Source organism: Leucopleurus acutus, assembly GCF_964270905.1.
Source record: "Leucopleurus acutus genome assembly, chromosome: X".
Taxonomy (NCBI): Eukaryota; Metazoa; Chordata; class Mammalia; order Artiodactyla; family Delphinidae; genus Leucopleurus; species Leucopleurus acutus.
In genome coordinates, this window is record NC_139148.1 from 129134721 (window position 1) to 129154587 (window position 19867).

The 19867-nt window shown below is 47.6% G+C and overlaps 1 protein-coding gene across 1 annotated transcript; it reads right to left on the reverse strand.

Moving 5' to 3' along the window:
- Positions 1-1063: 1063 nt before the first annotated feature.
- GABRE (gamma-aminobutyric acid type A receptor subunit epsilon) lies at positions 1064-18451 on the reverse strand (the record flags this gene model as incomplete). The annotated part of the gene is made up of 9 exons (XM_082864184.1): positions 1064-1432; positions 1713-1912; positions 2030-2182; positions 6245-6382; positions 7744-7826; positions 8565-8785; positions 13564-13631; positions 14072-14292; positions 18396-18451. 9 exons carry the CDS (start codon positions 18449-18451, stop codon positions 1064-1066), a joined length of 1509 nt encoding a protein of 502 aa, XP_082720310.1.
- Between the last annotated feature and the right edge of the window lie 1416 nt (positions 18452-19867).

Here is a 19867-nt window from a genome sequence, read left to right on the forward strand (position 1 = left end):
AAAGTGCTATACAAATTTAAGGGAATTCAATTGATTGATTGTGATTGTCAGAGTGCCCCAGGGATAGGAGCGGACTGGTTCATGGGTCCAGGGGCCAAGGAAGTGGCAGAACTCCTATGCTGTGCCTTAGCTGGGCACCAATCAATGCGGGTAATGCCCACTGCAAAGCAGAGTTCCCTTAGTTTCTTGGCTCCAGGAAGTCACCATGGCCTAGCACCTGGGTCGGGGCTGGGAAAGTCACTGGGAAAGTTACAGAAAGAGTCACAAGGGTCAAGTAGGAGGAAGAAGGTGGCATAAAAAGCAGGGGGTCATAGTATCATCACACACGAAAATAGATACCCACTGGATGCAAGGTATTGAATTGGTACTGCAGATGAGGAATGAAGGCCAGCGGGGAAGGGAGATGGAGATGTCACAGCAGCAGAGGGAGGGATACTGTCCTCAATTGCTGACTCCCCTCCTCCTAAAGGGATAATGTCAGTGTCCGTCTATCTGCAGGGGAAGGGAGGGCAGGGAGACAGAATCAAGAAAATAATAATCTGACTTAAGGATGGGGATTCCCTCCTGCTGTTAACACTGCTGCCCAGCATCTTAAGGAGGTGTCAGGAACAGGCAAGTAGCTGGTCTGTGCACTTTGAGGCTGAGGCCAGAGCTGGGCCTGGAGCACCACAAAGGCAGTACTGGTTTTCTGGGAAAAGGCAGTGGGTGTTAGCCCTTTTGGGAGATAGCTAATCCACTCATACATGGACACCATCTTAGGGAGCTGGTCACTGAGAGCCTACATTTTGAAGCCTGAGCATCATAAATGCCCCTTGAGGAACAGAGAGGGGTGTCATTTTACTTGAAATGGGCTGCTAAGGAGATTCAGTGAATGGGCCAGGTAGGGGAGAGGGCCAGCAAGGACCAATTCCCTGCAGGCTTCTATTTGGGCAAGGGGGAAGGAAAGACACTCTCTAGTTTGCTCCTGCTGCTGCTGCTGCTATTTTCCCCCAACTCCCTAGGCAAAGGCTGTGGGACCTCCTGGGGAACTGGGGAGGCTGCCCCACAGGGTACCAGCTGGTGCCTACAGGTTAAGGCAAACAAGCCAGTAGAGCACATTGAAGAAAAAGAAGGTGACTGGGAAAATCACTCGCGAGTAGTTATCAAGGCGGTAGACATGGATGAAGAGGCGGCCCTGCTGCCAGGTGCTGCCCTCACAAGTGGGGACCGTGCAGCAGTACTTCTCGCACCACTTGCAACAGCCACCAGGGCGAGGGGTGCTGCCTGGCCTGACGGACTGCCGGGCTGGGCAAGATGGGCCCTCCTCTTCCTCACTCTCCTCTTCCTCACTTTCCTCCTCCTCCTCAGGGTCCTCAATGTCGCACACAAAAGCTTCCGGATGCTCGATGACACGGACACGGGAAGGGGTTGGGTCACGTGCATGGGCACGAGGCTGAAAGGAACAAGGGAAGAAGTCAGAACAAGGCAAGGGAAGGTGAACCAAGCCTAGGTGCTGCCTCAGGGTTTCCTGGAGATTCCGTCCTTGGCACACTGTTTCTTTCCCCCCAGAATTCCCACCATCACATCAGAAAGTTTACTCAACTCCCCCCAAAGCCCCAGGTTACCCCCATCACTTGGTGAGCTGGCCACCCATGTGTCATGAGTCCTAGTGCCCTCACTTGCATGCCTCCGTACTCCAAAGCCTTGCCACCACTCCCATACCCAGCTCATACATGACGAAGTTTCGGAGAACCACGGGATGCTGTCCGGTTGTAGGTCAGGAAGTTGAGCACAGCAAACTCCATCAGAGCACAGAAGCAGAAGATGAAGCAGATCGCAATATAGAAATCCAAGGCTGTGATATAGGAGACACGTGGGAAATTCTTCCGGGAAAAGGTGCCCAAAGTGGTCATGGTGAGTACAGAAGTGATCCCTGTGAAAGCACAGGAGTGGAGGTGGGCGGAGCTACTGTTCTATATATTACACTTTGGAAAGGACCCCTGAAAATGCAATTCTGTGCCTCATGTGTATGCTCACCTTACCCACTTACCTAAAGAAGTCCTGGCCGGAGCACAGTCTTTCTTGATCCAAAAGGAAATCCAGGAGATCATCGTGGTCACAGAAGAAGGAACATAGTTTTGAAAGGCCACAAAGCCAAACCTCCTGCTCACGTTGAAGAAAAGCGTCATGACTACGTAATCGCCTGGAAGATATTTTAAAAATATCACTTCATTACAGCATTGCCATGAGGGTCTCCCACACGCAAGACATGCATATTAAGGGTCCTATTGTTCAGCTCATGGGATGACCACCACGGTCCTAGGATAGAGGCACATTAATCCAATGCCACACATGGAGGATCAGAAGAAGCCCCAGAGAAGACTCACAACAAGACCCGTGGTCAGTTAAGAGCTAAGCCAGGGCTAGAACCTTAATAACTTCTTTCTCAGTTCGCTGGCCCACATCGCACATCTGTCTTACCAGGATGGGGGACAGAATAGTCAAATGAAAGAAGTAAAATCAGTTAGGCTTCTAGATATCAGAACCATACAGTTAATGTCCAGATGGCTGACTGAGGCCTTTACAACCACTGAGGTGCCATATCTAGTCTGCAGAATCATTGCCTTATACGTGCACTACTGGCCCTTACAATGTATACTCTCAGGAAATGAACTAAAAGTGATCTGTGGTGGGGGAAGCACAGAAGCTATTCAGCCTCCTTCCTATACATTCATATGCTGGTGAAATGCCTTAGTTAGCACTGTTCCATCAATGGCCAAAAGAAATCACTTGGCTACCCCAAACCTCTGATGGTTTCCTGCTCCACAGGAGCTACAGAATCAAGTCTACACTCTGTAATCTGACACTAAAGGCTCACCACAACCTGGCTCCAACTGACATCTTACATGTACACCCTACTCTAAGCTAACCCCCATTTACTCAGATTCCCCGAGATATCATGCATATATTTATACCAATATTCAAACCCTGGACTCCCTGTTCTTAGTCTATTACCCTAGCCCAAATTGAGTGTTTCAAGAAAATAGAAGAATTAGTTGAAAGTGAAAATTTCAGTCAGCCCTCTAGATGTCAGGTCTGCAGAGTATACATCCACAAGGCAGACTGAGGTCTTCGCATTCATTGGGTATCATGTCCTTGATGTTGGCTCTCAGCCTAGATAGTGATGGCTCCTACAGGACCTGATGACAACCTATATCTACAGTTGGCATCTTCTACTGTACATTTCATGTTGCCTTATACTCTGACACACCCATCCCAAACACTCTGCATGCTCACCATGACTCCAGGGATTTTGGAGTCTTTTCTGAGGCCAGAAGATCCCTTTTTCCTCTCAACATCATGTTGGATTTATAATAGTTCAACTTCTGGCTCCTTAGTGAAGCTAAGCTCCAACTTTCCACCTCAGTGATGCTGTAGAATTCCCTGGCCTTGAGTTAGGTGGGTTTTTAAACCCCTTCACGACAGGGCTCATCTGAGCCCTGTTGCTACGCTCCTGCCCATCCATGCACAGCACAGCCCGGAACCTAGCAGATGCTCAACAACTCTTGCTACTTCCTGGCAACAGCTTTGTAAGGCAGACTAGAACACTAACCTGTCCATGTGTCTTCCTATTTTAGAAAATAGATCACCTACCCAGCAATTCTGGGTATGTTGGGACTGAATGAGAAGAGCAGCCTTTCCTACTCACCTTGTCAGCACTGACACTCAAGGGGCAAGACTTCTCAGAATCTTCTGGAAAAAGGCAAGGATGTAGCCTGGGGTCAGTTGAACACCTGTGTCCAGAATAGTAGCTTTGTGGATAGAACTCCTCCTCCAGGGCTGCTGCAGGGACCACTCGCACTTGCCTACTAGCCAGAATGTATTTATCAAGATCCTAGTTCCCTTGTCCTGGGGTCTTGACTGCAATTTAAGACAGCCCTACTCAGCTACAACCACTCCCCACAAAACTTTGCTGAGCTTATATATTCTTGTTACAACAAGATTTATTATTCTATCAGCTTTTTCTATTTTTATTTTATTTATTTCAGCAAAGAAGAACCTTCTCTACTTGTCAAGAGATGGGAATTTGTCTTTTAAGGCCAAGTGAAGGATATTAACACACACTTTCTTATTTCTGAGGAATGGAGGAGCATGGGTAAGGGAAAAAAAGATACCTGGGGCTAAGGAGCCAAAGGGGGAAAAAGCTAGAGATGCTTTCTGCTCTTATCTGCTTTAGCCAGACCACAGTTGGTCACTGCACTGTCAGAGGAACACAATCAAAAAGACTGTGTCCACAAGGATGAGTGGAGCCAAAGCTTTGAAGAACAAGGGGGAGAAAAAAGAACTATGGTTGTATAGTCTATAAAAGAATATGACCCAGGGCTGGAACCATAATACTAGTTCTTTTATCTTGACCCAGTGGAAGACTCACTGGACTTACTGTAAGCTCAGTATTTGTAGGGAAAAAGAACTAAGTCTAATGGGTGGAAGTTCCAGAGACTCCAATTTCAGATGAACAGGGAGATTTTTCTGATGAACAGAACTGTCTAGAGAAGGAAGAAACTCACTTGCGAGAAAGCAAAATCCTAATCATGGGTAAAATTCTATCAAAAGCTCAACAGCCAACAGTGAAAGATGACTCACTCACTGGGGGCAAGGCTGAACTCTCTGAATGCCTCCTGAAGCAGGGATTCTCTGGTTGAAGGCCCAAGGTGGCCAGAGTAGCATGCTCCCACTTCATTCTGAACGCTTAGGAGCTGAGTACATAAGTTTGTTCCAGATGGAGAGAACTGCCCAGGGACTGACTGAAAGAGTTTGGGTCCAGTCCCAAAGATAACTATGATACTGAAGAAACCATGATTCAAGATCAACTCATCTCTAGCAGAAGAGAAAAAAGCCCTTTTCCTTTCTCCCAAGAACCTCTTCTCTCCCAAGGAGGACTGGTGCTTACCTATTGTCATTGCTTTGGTGATGATGCTGGCTCTGGGGCTTTGTAGTCACTAGGGCACCATTTTGAAACAATGCACAACCATCTACTAAACGGAACCACTAGTGACTTGAAAGCCCCTGGGCCTTGTCTCCTCTGCTGCTTTTTGATGATGGGTCCCCAACCTGTCTGGGGAAACTGAGGTGCAGAAAGGCAAGAGGCATGCCAATGGTTAGCTGGCAGAAGAGCAAGGGTCCTAAGTCAAAGGTAGTAAAATTGTTTACCCAGAGCCCCCGAGAAAAAGGAAAGCATTTGTAAAGCAGCCCTCTGCCCCTGCCTAGTGCTGCGCAAGCAAAGCTCTAGCCGGATGAGCATGAGCTATCCCTCACCCAGTGACCAATTCAACAAGTAAAGAAAAAGCAGATTTTCCGCCTAGCCACATGGAAGCAAAGCAAGACGCTTCCCATGGCAAATGGCTGGTTGGGTGACTGGTTCCATCCGTATTCTGGAAACGATGAGGGCAGTGCCGCCACTGCCCTGACTTGGTCAGTATGTGTGAAGAGGGTTTCCAGGGCTGCTCGGGGAGCAACGCTAGGGAGGTCCCTTGGCTCCTCATTCAGATCACCTAGGAACACAAGCAAAGACACTCACACCTAATTGGGAGCTAAAGTTTAAGAGACCCAGGACCCTCCCCTTTAGTCCTTGTTAGGGACAAAGTCAGAAAACCAGTGATCACCATGTCCACATTGAATCCACCATGAAGTCTTTCACAGGAATCTGTGCGTATCAGACCTGCTCCTTTAAAATAAATGTTGATATAGCAGCCACTGTAGCTGCTGAAACCTCCTCCATATTATCCCAGCCCTCACCTAGCTGATGACACAACTCAAGCCTCCACCTCCCATTAGGAAGGGCTTTGCATCCCACTCAACTAGAACCACTTGGATTGCTTCTGAGTATGTAGAAGTCACATGACCTCCATTTCCCAAAGTCATCCAAGTAGGTCAGTTGTAACAAAGACTTCGAAACTGAAGGGTGTGTATGACAAACCTAGTTGCAAATTTTGACAGCAATAAAACTTAATCTACTTACCTACCCTCTGCGGGGCTTGGCAAAGCACTTACTTCTTTGCAGATGAGACTGAGATGTAGTTACAAAGTCTCAGTTTCCTCTGCAAACAGTTGTAAGTGCTTAGCATTTACAAAACAGGAGCCATGTTCTACAGTATTTTCATGGGATGATTACATAAGCATTTGGATGAATGGATGGCCACCTCCAGTCATCCCTACCACCCTCCTGGGCCTCTGCTGCCTAGCCCTGGCTCAAAGGCACACTTACCAGCTACGGTTGTGATAGTTTCAGTCGTGTTGCTCACTCCTATGAAATCAAACTGGAAGAGCTTCCAGGAATTACTCTCATTGATTACAAGCTTGAAATTTTCCCACTTGTAGATGATCTCATTCTCAGGATAGGAAACTGTAAGGCAACGTGGGAAGGAGAGTCATGTGAGACTGGGAAGCCCAGCTGAGGTCTCCACCAGCATGGTGTCTGACTCTGGCCTCACCAGCTGTGGGACCTTACCTCTCTTACCGCATTGCTGAAGTCCATCCAATAAGTGCATTTACTGAGCATTCCTCAGTACCACGCCCTGTGCTGGACATACAGAAACAAGCAAGGCAGGAGCCCTGCTCTCAAGCACTCACATTTTATTGAGTAAGACAGTAAGTACACATCTGTAATTGTTGGAATACATCTGAGAAGCCTCCACCCGTGGGAGAGTGTGGAAACAAAGAAGGGAAAGATCAGTTGGGGACACACCCAGAAAAGATTCCAGAGAGTAGGTGACATTCCCAATAAGTCTTAAAAGTCCAATATAAACATTCTCTGTATGGATGAGGCTGAAGGGGTGAGGAGGGTGTTCTATGCACAGAAAGATGAAAATGCCTGATGTATTATGGAAATGTCAAAAGTTCAGGATGGCTAGCCCACAGAGGATGGATGAGGTATGTAGGAGTAGATAGCACGGGCCAGTTCATGAAGGGCCTTGAAGGCTATTCTAAGCAATTTGGAATTGATCGATGAGAGTTCAGGAAGGATTTGAAACTAAGAAGTGACCTAGTCTAGATGATGCTTCAGCTAGGTCACTCTAGTTCTTATACGAGGATGGCCTGTTGTCAGGGAGACCAGTTATGGGAGGCCAGTTCAGTAACCAGTGCACAATAAAATGAATGAAGGCAGGATTCGAAGCTGTGGCAGTGAGAATGCAGAGAAATAGGATCGACAGAGATTCAGGAGGGAACACCAACAGGATGTGTTGATTGAATAGATGGGGAGGTGAAGGAGAAAGAAGCATCAAAGTTCTTGGCTTGGACAACAGAGTGGGTGATGATGCCTTTCAATGAGACAAATGGGAACACAGAAGCAACACATCTGTCTTGGGGTAGAGGTTCGGTGGAGACCATATATTTAGTTTTGAACATGTTCAGCTTCAAAGTGAAGATGTTGCAAAGTCCAAGTGGAATATGACAAAGACCTAAACCAAGGTAGTAGTGACAGTGGAGATGGAAAGCCGACATACTTGAGATACACTTCAGAGGCCGGTGACTGATTTGAGGTGGGGTGGACAGGAGAGGGATGAATCCAACGTGAAGCCCAGGTTAAGCAACACAGTATTGTTAGCAGGAAAGGAGATGAGGATGGATTGGGAGGCCCTGGACAACTTTGGCACCATCTTAGGGGAAAAAGCAGAGGCAGAAAAATGTAAAGGGAAAGGATGAGAAAAAGAAGGGGCCCAGCATGATGACTCTGGGGCCCCAGAAACCTAAGAAGGTACTCACAGCTAGAGAAAGACAGAGGGCAAGAGTGAGAATCCATTGGAAATTTGAGCATGTGGAGTGAGCATCCAGCATCAATGGTCATCCTGGAAGGGAGAAAGGAGCCTCATTAGGCTGACCCTGAACACTTAGGTATCCACCCAGCTTGGGCCTGGGGACCACCACCAATGTGTGGCAATGGTGGGAGCTGAGACAAAGAGCTCAAAGGAGAGACAAAAAGAGAGGAAGAACAGCTTGGAAATATCTGGCTACTCTGGTCTCCATCATCAGAGAAACGTATGGACTAACTTAGATGGAATTTTGCTTCTTGCCCATCCCACCTTCAAGGACCTGCCAACACTCTCCCACTCTTTATTGCCTCCCTGCCACCTTATCACCTGTACACAACCTTTCCTAGCCAGGCATTCAAGTATCCAGCCTGGTCTTAGGTATCTTTCCAACTGCTGTGTTGCTGCTCCACCTGGACAATTCCACCACTGTGGACATGTCTTTACATCCAGTGCCCACTTGGGATGGAACTGTCTACACAACACAGTCACCGTGCTACATTCTAGTTGGGGGAGCTCTGGACTTGGAGCCAAGTAACTAGATATCAGTCCAAGCTCTGCTACAAACTTGGTGTGTGGTCTTAAGCAATATCTTTCTATTTTGAGGCCTTAGTGTGTGTGTCAGTACATGAGGGGATTGAGCTCATGGTCTAGGAAAGCTGGAGGGGCCCTTAGAAGTATCATTCAGGATGAAACCTCTGCCCATGTTTCTTTGGCAAAAATTCTCAGGAGGGGAAGAAGAGTCTCAAGAGGCAAGACTCCAGAGGCTTGACATACCTGATTGTGTACAACACCTTGCCATCCTTGTGGATGCGGACCATCTGGTTGGGCATGGTGATCGAATGCTCTTGGGTCCTCTTAGAATTCCTAAAAAAGGTGTCTGGGATCCATAACAGGCTCACCAAGTTGCCATTCAGAACAAAGCTTTCAAAGCTGCCATTGAAACGAAGGCGTTCATCATACCAAGTCTGGTAGAAGGTGATGTCAATGGTGTATTCCTGGTGGCAAGGATAGAAAAGCACACATTTGGGGCTGTGCAGGCAAAGAACATTCCCATGCCATCCTGTGATGGGCCTATCAAGTAGATAGGGACCCACTTAGGTTTGCACAGAGGAAAACAGCATGAGTTTGGCTGTAGGATGTTTTCTATTTCCAGGTATTCCCAAAAGAAAAAAACATTCCTGAATGAACAACAATCTGGGAAGATGCATTTAATCCAGAAACACACAGGTGATGGTGGCTTAATTGTACAGGCTGGCCTCATCACGTCACTACTCCCCTGTAGCAGGCCAACACCCACTCAGCCCCCATATTTCCATAGCAAATCAAAGATCTCAGGTCAAAATCATTCTAAACATTTACAAACACACACACTTTTGATTGCATACAGTGAAGTTGCCCCTTTCAGCTTTTATTTGGGGAGCACAGATGTTAATTAACCCATGATTATTTGGTCTCTAGATATTGCATAGCCCATAAATTACTTTTTTTTTGAAGATAAGGATTCAATTTAATAAAACTTTACCACTCACAGACATGCAGAGGGAGGTAGTCTGAGGTTTGAGTAGCAACTAATTAAAGAAATTTTAAGGGATTGTAGTATTTAACCAGAACATTAACAGTCAGCCCTCTGTATCTGTGGGTTCCACATCTGCAGATTCAAATCCCCCCCAAAAATTCCAGAAAGTTCCAAAAAGCAAAACTTGAATTTGTCCCTCACTCGCAACTATTTACATAGCATTTACATTGTATTTGGTGTCATAAGTAATCTAGAGATGATTTAAAGTTTACAAGAGGATGTGCACAGGTTATATGTAAATACTACACCATTTTATATAAGGGACTTGCGCATCCTCAGATTTTGGTATCTGTGGAGGGTGGGAGGTGTCCTAGAACCAATCTGCAACATATTCTGAGGGAGGATTGTATTGAGAGTTTTCTATGTACCAGACACATGCTATGTGAACAAAATTCTCATGATTGGACTTTCAAGAAGCTTACAATTCTCATTAGCCTATAAATTATTAAACATCAAAAAGAATTTTTAATAGCAAGAAGCATGAGAAGCTAGAAATCTCACCACTGGTATTGAAGAGAGAAAAAACAGACTGTAATAGAACTGAAGGAAGCTGCTGGAACAGCAAGTACCAGAACTATGCCAAGGTAGAACCTTGAGGGCTAGGCCAATCTCCTTTATTTTAGAGGTAGCAACACTGAGGCTCAGAGAGAAAGGAGCCTCAAAGTTTAAACTCAAACAGTTCATGGGAACATACTGGCTCTGATGCTCAGAGCACCGTTAACATGGCCTTGCCCTGGGACGACCTTCACTCATCTTCCTCTCCAGTGCTTACTTCACTTGCTCCAAGAATCTCTTTAGGATCAAGGTCCAGTTTTCCTCTGCAGGACCCCTAGGTCTTTCCCCTGAGTTATCCTGCATCAAACAATGAACACCAACTGGAAACCCACAACCTGGGAGGCCTGTAGAGCCCTCAGGGTGGGGATGCAGAGGGTCAATACAATCCCTGCTTGCCTTTGCTGATCACGCCAAAAGGTGGTGAGAGCCACTGCAAAATTGCAGGGAGCCAGACCCCCAGGCCGAGAATGTTCCCTCGAGGAGTCCAGAGCATCACACAGAAAAAAGCTGGCAGCCTGGCTACCAGTCACATGGGAGCCCCCAGCCCTGCCCTGCCCAGCCACACCAGCCTTCACAAGTGGCCTTCAGGGTGGCTCTGCAGTCCCAAGTGGCTGGCAGTTCCAAATTGGCCTACAGAACTTCTGGGTAGCCAGAGGAAGCCTTCCCCTCTACAATCCACGCCTGGCTCCTGCTCTATGTTAGAGTGTTTCAAATGAGCATTTAATTTCTATTTAACAAGATTCCAATTGTAACTTCACTACACATCAACTGATAACTAACGGTTCAGTTTTTCCCCAGTTTGACAAGGGGGCTTGTTTTCTCTCCCTGAGGACAAATTCTGAGCTCTACGCAACTTCTGATTGACTGAAGGATGTTGGAACTCCTCCTCACCAAGTACTGGACTCTACAGAATCACCAGAGAAAAGTAGCCTGTACAAGGACTGGGACCTCCCACAGCTTTAAAGAACTATTTGGAAGTATGTAGAAAGCCAGACTTCTCCGGGAAATTTAATACCACATAAGTGTTTGGAATGTTCTAAAGGCACTTGGCCCAGGCGATAGCACTGTTACCGGCCAAAGAAAATCAAATTGTTGGCTCCTCTTTGGACCAGCTCTGTGTTGCATGCCAGGTTCAGTGACTGCTGGGTTATTAAACTGTATCTCTCAGGCTTGTCAGGTATCATCACTTCAGGTGAGCCCAATGCTGCCAACATTAGTAGGCATAGAGCAAAGAGGGATAGGGTATTCAGCTACTGTGAGTGGGGCTGCTGCTCTGCTGCCACACAGGCTCTTGCAGATGATAGAAATAGGTTTCCCAAAATTATATCTTACGCAAATAGCAAGGAGATTGTAGCCACAGATTTTCTACTACTCTTCAGGCCACTTTCTCCATCCCCCCACCAATGATCTGAAAGGTCCCGTTCCTATTAACAGTAAACAGTGGCCATGATGGTGGACCAGAAGAGCTCAACCTCTGGCTCAGAACCCAGCGTTTCTTAGTTTATCAACAATTTTAATCAAACTGATTGCTAAATTCATACTCACTTAGTGGTAAGCACATTGATAACAGCAAAAAGAGTAAATCTGACATCAAGGGAAGAGGAAAAAAAGAGCTTTAAAATGTCAACAGAAACTCAAAAAGATCTGTCTCCTCTCATGTTTCTTCCTTGTTATTTCCCAAAAGTTCATGGCTTTTCCATCTTCAGCAGTTTTTCTCATGCTCTTGCTCACTCTAAGGGAAGCCACCTGCCAGATGGAGAAGCCCACATGGCAAGGACTGTGGAAGGCCTACAGACAGCAGCCAGAGAAGAACTGAACCCTGCCAACAACCACGTGAGAACTTGGAAGTGGATCCTCCCTTAGTCGAGTCTTCAGATGAGACCCCAGCCCCAACTGACACCTTAACTGCAGCCTTGTGAGACCCTGAAACAGAGGACCCAGCTAAGTCATGCCTGGATTCCTAACCCACAGGAGCTGTGACCTAATGACTACTTGTCATTTTAAAACACTGTGTTTTAGGGTAATTTTTTTGCATAGCCATATATAAGTACATTGTGCCTCAAGAACTAGGCAGCCAAACAAAGCATCACAGTGGGAAACCCCACTCTTCCACTCAGCCTATGTAAACACCTTGATCTTCCATGAATGTTTACTTACCTTTGCGTGTCTATTTGCAAGTGCCATCTCAGAGCCTAGACTCTGAGCTCACCCACTCACATGGTGCTTCTTGGGTACCAGTGTGTATGCTAAAACTGTGTCTGACTTGAGCCAGGTCAAGGTTATTGCTGTGATGGATTTGGTTACCACAGCCTTCCTCATTATCAGGCTCCGCAGATGAAAGTAACATTTGCAGAACATCTTTTATAATTCGTTTGCTCAGCTAATATATACTGGGTCCCTGACATCAAGAAACCCATAGTTGACAGAGCAAGGCAGACAGAGTACATAATTACAGTACAGTGAGGTAGAGAAGGTCAGGTAAACAAGTGTGATATAAGTTGAAGGATAAGGTAGAAAATTGGAACAATGCCATCCCAAAGTGGAAACAGCTTGAACAAAGGCTCAGAAGTACCAGATAGCCTGGGAACACCCGTATGCTAGTGTGACTAGTGCATGTGGTCTCTAAAGGGGTGAAAAGAAATAAAAATAGAGCCCTGGGTTGGCTCTAGCCATGGAGAGCCCTGACTGCTAGAGTGTGGGGTTGAACTTCATGCTTTAAGCAGGGTCAGGACTGCAGGAGGCACATCTCTCAGGAGGCCAGGTTAGTAGGTAGATTGGGGGGTAGGCAGGGACCTTGTGTTTTGTATATATCAAGTGGGAGATAATGGAGGCTAACTGGGGACAGTAGTGACACTGGGATGATAGCAACAGAAAGAGAAAGACAAATACCGTATGCTAACACATATATATGGAATTTAAGGGAAAAAAACGTCATGAAGAACCTAGGGGCAAGACGGGAATAAAGACACAGACCTACTAGAGAATGGACTTGAGGATATGGGGAGGGGGAAGGGTAAGCTGTGACAAAGTGAGAGAGTGGCATGGACATATATACACTACCAAACGTAAAACAGATACCTAGTGGGAAGCTGCCGCATAGCACAGGGAGATCAGCTCGGTGCTTTGTGACCACCTAGAGGGGTGGGATAGGGAGGGTGGGAGGGAGGGAGACGCAAGAGGAAGGAGATATGGGAACATGTGTATATGTATAACTGATTCACTTTGTTATAAAGCAGAAACTAACACACCATTGTAAAGCAATTATACTCCAATAAAGATGTAAAAAAAAAAAAAAAAAGGAAAGAAAGAAAAGGAGACAAGGAACTAGGGCAAAATTAGAGAAACACTCCTAGAGGAAGAGTTGGTAACTACAGGCTTAAGTCCAAAAAAATTCATTATCAGAAGAAAAGAGCAATCCACTGTGTTGTTTAAAGTTGCTTTATTATTTTTATTTTGAATGAAAGACAGGAAGATACAGTCAGGATTCTGAAGGTCCTCTTCAGGCAGCAAAGGACTTGTTCCTTTCAGCCTCCTTCTCAAGTCCATGTTGGTTAAAATCTCTCCCCCCAAAAACTCTTGTCACAGACACACAGAAAAAACAAGTATGTGAAAGCCCCACTATAATCAAAGCTCAGTACTCACCATGTCCAGGATAGAGATAGGCCCAAGGGTGTTGACAGAGAGCTCAACAGTGACCACAGTGGGCCTCTCTGTAAAGTAAGCAGAAGTGGCAGAGGTAAGTGTTAAACAGAAGCATGGGGCAGGGGAGGGTGTGGTCAGTGGGGAATAAAGGGGGTAAGGGTTGGACTACATGGTTTCAACATCCGATACCATTTCTTTCTTTATTCTTTCATGGCAAGATCCAATTCATAGACTGTTAAGAGCTGAACATACCTCGAAGGTCAATCACCTAGTCCAGTCATCTCATTTTATAGTTGGACAAACTGAGGGTGAGAGAAGGGAAAAATCTAGACCAAGGTCAATGGCATTGCTGAGACTAGAGTTGACATCTCTTACCTGGCAGGTCAGCAAAAGTTGTTCCTGCCCACATGCAGGGCACTATCACCTACACCCCAGGCCCATTCTCCACACTTAGGCCCTCAATCCTCCTCCCCTCCGGGGTGGGGGAGAACTATGTTCTGCTACTCACCGCCAATGCCAGGGCGCAGTTTGTAGTCATAGTTATTCAGGATACCATCCAGGATTTCAGTGGCTGTTGGCATTTTGCCAAGTCTGTCATGGGTATCAATAGCAGTGGGCTTTATTTCTTCAGGGGGGAGTTCCTTATCAGGAGCCTGGGGTTTGGGGCCATAGACATCATCATCACTGGCAGAGGGTCCCTTCTCTGATTCAACATGAGGTCCTTCAATCCTAGAACATAAAAACAAACAAGTGAAGCTCTGTCCTCTGCTCTGTAGGGGACCCAGCTGGTACTTCTTGGGACGGAAGCAAACCAAAATAAGCCTGCAACCCAGGGCATAGTTAAAGAATGACTGGTAACAGTAAATTAAGAGCCAGTAACAGATTATTCTTGTTAATTTCTTCTAAAGCTGCTGCTCTCTGGGAACTTCCCATGCTATCCTTTTTTTTATGGTCATACTTTATTTTAAAAAAATCAATAACAAAAGCAAGTTTGAGATTTTAAAAGAATTTTTAACGTAAAATCAAGAGGGTATTGGTGTATGAGCTCTGGCCAATCAGCTGCCATTACCAGCCTTGGTCTTAGTCTGCCTGACTAGTGACACCTGGGAGCAAATGGGCAGGCAGAGGGCCAGGATTGCTGAGGAATGCTCAGGAAAGCCACAGCACTCTCCCAGCGGGGGCTAGGACACTGGGAAAATTCTGCATTTCTTTGCTTTTGGGATACTCCATTGCATTGGAGTTGGGGGCTGGGGGTAGGGGAAGCACTGAGAAAAGACAAAGACTGTCATTCAGGAAATAGATGGTCAACAGGAGTCCAACCTGAGTGCCACAGCCATGCACCACAGCCAAAAAATAATATAAAGAATTAAACTAAATTTTTTTTAAAACTTAAAAAAGCCATCTGCTAATGTATGAAGCTCACTGATGGTGTTAGAAATCAGGGCCATGCTACCTTTGCTGGGAGGCAGTGAGGAAGGGGGCACCAGGGGGTGTCTTGATACCAGTGTGATCATTTTCTGACAGCTCATCAGCCGTGCACTTATGATCTGAGCACTTTTCTGCATATATGTTCTAATTCAATAAAAAGTATTTTGAAATCTGCAAATATATGGACCTTATTTGAATCCTGATTTTAAAAGGCAAACCATAAAAAACAAAACAAACACAACACAACAAAAATATATTTATGACACAATAAGGAAGATTTGAATACTGACTGGTTAGTTTCTTCAGCATGAAGAAGTTATTCTAAAAATTTTGGTGTGATAGTGGTATTTTATTATGTTTTTGAAGTCCTTATGATTAGAAATACATACTAAAATAATTGCATATGAAATGATATGATGTCTGAGATTTGCTTTAAAAGAATCTAAGCTGGAAATGGAGAGTGGGTGGGATACAGAGAAAATAAGACTGGCTATGAGTTGATAATTAATGAGGCTGGTGACGGGTACATGGAGATTCACTCTACTGTTATATGTCTTTGAAAAAAATTTATAATTAAAAGCTTTTTAAAAAGCCATCATCAAAATTAATCTGTGATGCTGGAAGGCAGGAGAGTGTTTTCCTTTGGGGAGAAGGGTGTACTTGGAGGGGGAATGTGGTGAAGCTTTTGAGGGGTGGGGGAGTGGACTGGCAATGTTCTATTTCCTGGTCTAGGTGCTGGTTACATGGGCATGTTTACTTTGTGAAAATCTACTCCTGATTTTTACACTTTTATATTCTGTTACACTTCCAAAATGATTTTATTTTTACAAAGGCAATTGGACAACTTGCTTCTGCAAATAAGGGGTTAACAAGGCAGGAGACGGGGGCATGGTCTCTGTACTGCAGACCAAGGAACTGCCAACTTGAGCAGCAAAATGCGTTTTCCTGCAGTATTTCAACCTCTTAGAATTGCTTAACTGGCATACAGATGTGCCAAGTCTATGCCATTTCTTATGTCTGAAGTGGCTAATTCCCACTGTGGGCAAGGGAGGAACTGGGCTTGGGAAAAGCAGTTTCCATTTCCAAATATCATATCCAGAGATGTCCTCTTTCTCTGAGGCTTTTCCCCCAGTCTTCTGAGTAGATCATGCCAGCCACCGTGGGAGGGGAGGAGGGAGAACTAGGGAACTGGCACCCTGCAAAATGAGTGACTTGAATGGGAGCAAGGCATGATCAGGACTGGCACTGTTAGCCAAGACCACCCAAGAGCCTGCAATGACCCCTCCCAGAAGTCCAAAGTCAACAACAAAACCCCGAGGTTCAAGAGGCAAACAAACAAGCAAAGGCCCTAAGACCACCGAAGCCTTTCTGCTCCCAGACTACGTCTGCTATGAAAGTGAGATCAGAGGGTCTTGAGGTTGCTGTCATCCTACAAATAGCTTTTGTCAGTAAAAAAATTTCAAATGAACAACAACAACAAAAAAAACACCCTCATCCTGGGATCCTTGGGGTTAAGGGGCTGCTGACAATGTATACCTTTCCTCAGCTAGCCATTAAGCCCACTTTCAAAGCTAGAAATAATAGAAAAGTGAAAATACTCATGCACTGGACTAGTGGGATCTTTCCATGGGGGCTTTTCAGGCATCCACAATCCTCTAGATGTGATGATCTAAGATGGAGGTGAATTTCTGCAACCCCTCCCCCATGAGGATGCTCAGTCAACTAGCTAGGGAGAGGGAAGGGACCATGAGAAGGGCCACTGGATTGTATTTTTCCAAATCAGTCCTCTTTTTCGCCTTACAGATAGAGAAACTGAGAAAATGGGGGGAGGGGCTGTGCCCACACAAGTGATTTTAAGCTGAGCCTGGACCAGACGGAGGTGGTTCAAGGTGGCCCTTGCCAGCACACCCCGCTGCCACCTCCCCAGCTCTTTAATGACATCACAGGTTGCCCTGCTGACAGTGTCTGAACGTCAGTTACTGCAGCCCTTCCCCCTGGCTGGAAGGTTAGTTTCCATCACAACGGCCCCTCTTCTCTGATGTTTTCCTCTCTGCTCCCTCTCCCTCATTCTGCACCACAGACCCCTCTTTTGCCCTAACCAGTCACCATGTCATCTCTCCCAACCAGTCCAGTTCACATCTGGAGTGATGTGGATGACTGGAAATTCCTAGCACGCATTCAGAAATATTTACCAAGCCCCCTGATGGGGCCAGCCCCTCCACTCCCCAGTGCACCAATGAGTCAGCAGGGAGCCCCACAGCCCCTCCCTTGAGGAGCTAAAGCATTTTGGGGTGGGGAGAGAATCCATCTCCCCTCTCCCCCTCCCCAAAACAGAAAAGCAAGACAAATCCAGTGACATGGAGGCTTCTAGAATGCTGGAAAGATCAGGAAGCTTAGGAACTTGTGACAGTTTGTGCCCAATGGGAAATCATCTCAAAAATATGAAGCAGTCATCTTCCACCCTCAAAAGCCAGAAATGCAGGGGACAACCTTCCTGGCAAAGTCCCAGGGCCAGAATAAGGTGTGAGGGAAGCTGGCTGCTCAGGGGAAACCTGCTGCTAGTCTTTGGAAAAGCGGAGAGGTATTGAAATGCAGGACCCAAACCACAGACCTAAGAGATTACCATTTCTGGCCTCTGGCTCCCATCTGCCCAAGACCCAGCAGGGTGTCTGGGGAGATAAGGGCGGAAGAGAGAAGCTGGCAGCAGAGGGGGTATGAGGTGGACAGCTGGGGTGGGAACTCTTAGACTAAACCAGGGCTCCTGCCTGGGACTGGCACCAAGAGGAGTGGTGGGAAGGGAAGTAAGTAAAGTCAGAGTTGTCTGGCACAGTGCCTGGTACTCACTAGGCGCTCAGGAAAAAAAAAATATATATATATATATATATTTTTTTTGAACGAGAGGACAGACTAGTCAACACTCAAACATTTCAAGCGCAGTTTCCACCCACTGCCCGCACGACTTTCTGGGCGCCACCTTCCCAAAGTCCCCCAGTCCCCCCAGTCCCCAGAAGCGCGAGCCTGCCCTGGCCGCTCGCCTCTTGCCTCGAAAGGCTCAGAAAGGGAGGGACGTGCTCTCTCGTTCCCCGGCCGCCGCGGTGGTTTGGAGAGCGGGAGTCCCGAGGAGTAGAGGGAGGGGGGACAGGAGCGGCCAGGTGACAGGCGTCCTGTCTTCCTTCCTGGGAGCCCCTTCAGGGGCCCAGGGAGCTCGTCCTAGGGGAAGCGGTGCGGAGGCTTGCCGCGCGCGTCGAGGGGACGCGGGACCAAGCTAGACCGTGCGAGGGCCAGGGGCAGAGTGGGCGCGGGGCTCGAGGAACACGGGGTGCGGGGGTCTCAGGAGCCGGCCTCGCTCCCGGAGAGGGGGAGCTGGGCTCGGAGGGATCCTGAGTCCTGGGTTGGAGACTTACCTCGACGGAAGGATTATGAACGTGCCCAGTAGGATCAGGAGAACTTTGGTCAACATCGTGGCGGGGACCGGCGCGACCACCTGTGCGGAGGTCGCTGCGCAAGGTCTGGCCGCACTGAGCGCAGTGTGGAGGGTTTTGTTGGGCTCCAACTTTCACTCCTCCCACTTGCCCCGCCCCCCGCCCCCCATCCTGGCCCCGCCCCCTAAGCCCCGATGGAAATCTCCGACGACGTGTTTGCTGCTGCGGAGGGAGGGGTAGGCTCCGGCGGGCGTGGGGAGGAGGGAGAGGAGGAAGGAGCCCTGTCGCCAAGGCCCCCCGCCCCCCGCCGCCACCACCGCAGCGCTGCCAGACAGCCAGGAGCGGGGGACGCGGGGGAGGGAGGAAGAGGCAAGCCTGCGGTGTGCGGGCCCCAGGCGGGGAAACCGGCGGCCCGCCGCTGCGGCTGGGAGAGAGGCTGCAGACTGGGCCTGGCAGGGGCAAGGTGGGGGGTTGCGACTCCCTCAGCCCGCTGGTGCGCATTGGGGTCAGACTGTGGCTTCCAGCCCTTGGCTCCCCCCACCACCTGTTGCATCTCATCACTTTCCCAAGTCCCCTGACCTCTGAGATTTCCCCCACCCTCACTACACACCTTCCAGTCCTTCAGAGCACATCCTTTGGCAGCCAAAGGAAGCTGAGTAACTTAGCATCTTCCTTGGCACAGAGGAAAAAAAGAGACTTGGGAGTCTCCCCAGGAAGCTCTGATCTGAGTTACCACACAGGCCATTTCCCCAGGTATTTAGGGGTGGGGGAGGACCCACCAACAGAGGACCAGCCCAAGGCATTCAGGGTAGGACTTTCTCTGATCCCAAAGGAAACAATGACACAATGTGGCTCACAGTTCAGTCCAGGGGCCTGGGTGTGAGAGGGACCACCTGAGGTGGAGGGACCTTGGAAATCCTCTTTCCAATATTGGCTGCCTATATCTTTCTGGCTCCTGGTGATGCCAGAAGTGAGAAGGCACTAGGGGTGGAGGTGGGGTGCAGGGGTCAGTGGCCCCATTCAGGGGGGACATCTCAAGTCTCAAGCATCCTCGGACTTCATCTTTCTTGCCTAGACCCTCATGATTCACGTCAGAGGGGAAGGGATTGCAGAGATTTGCCTGTCAAGCTGATGCCAAACACTAGCAGCATCCTCACCTGTTGCTCTAGAACGGGCTGTGTGCATCCCAGCCCCCAGGACGGCTCCCTGGAGAGGCTTTGCTGTACCACGCTAATCTAATACACCCTCTCCATCACCCCACCCCCATCTCATCACTCTGCTTTCTCATATTCACAACACTGCTCACTAACTGATGATTTTCTTGGGCATTTCTTTGTGAGCTCGTTTATGGAGCAAGCTCAGTAACAAAAAAGAAAACAAAACAAAACCAAACAACGTGTCTGTCTGGATTTTTCACCATATCCCTGAAACTTAAGATGAGTTTTGGGCACACA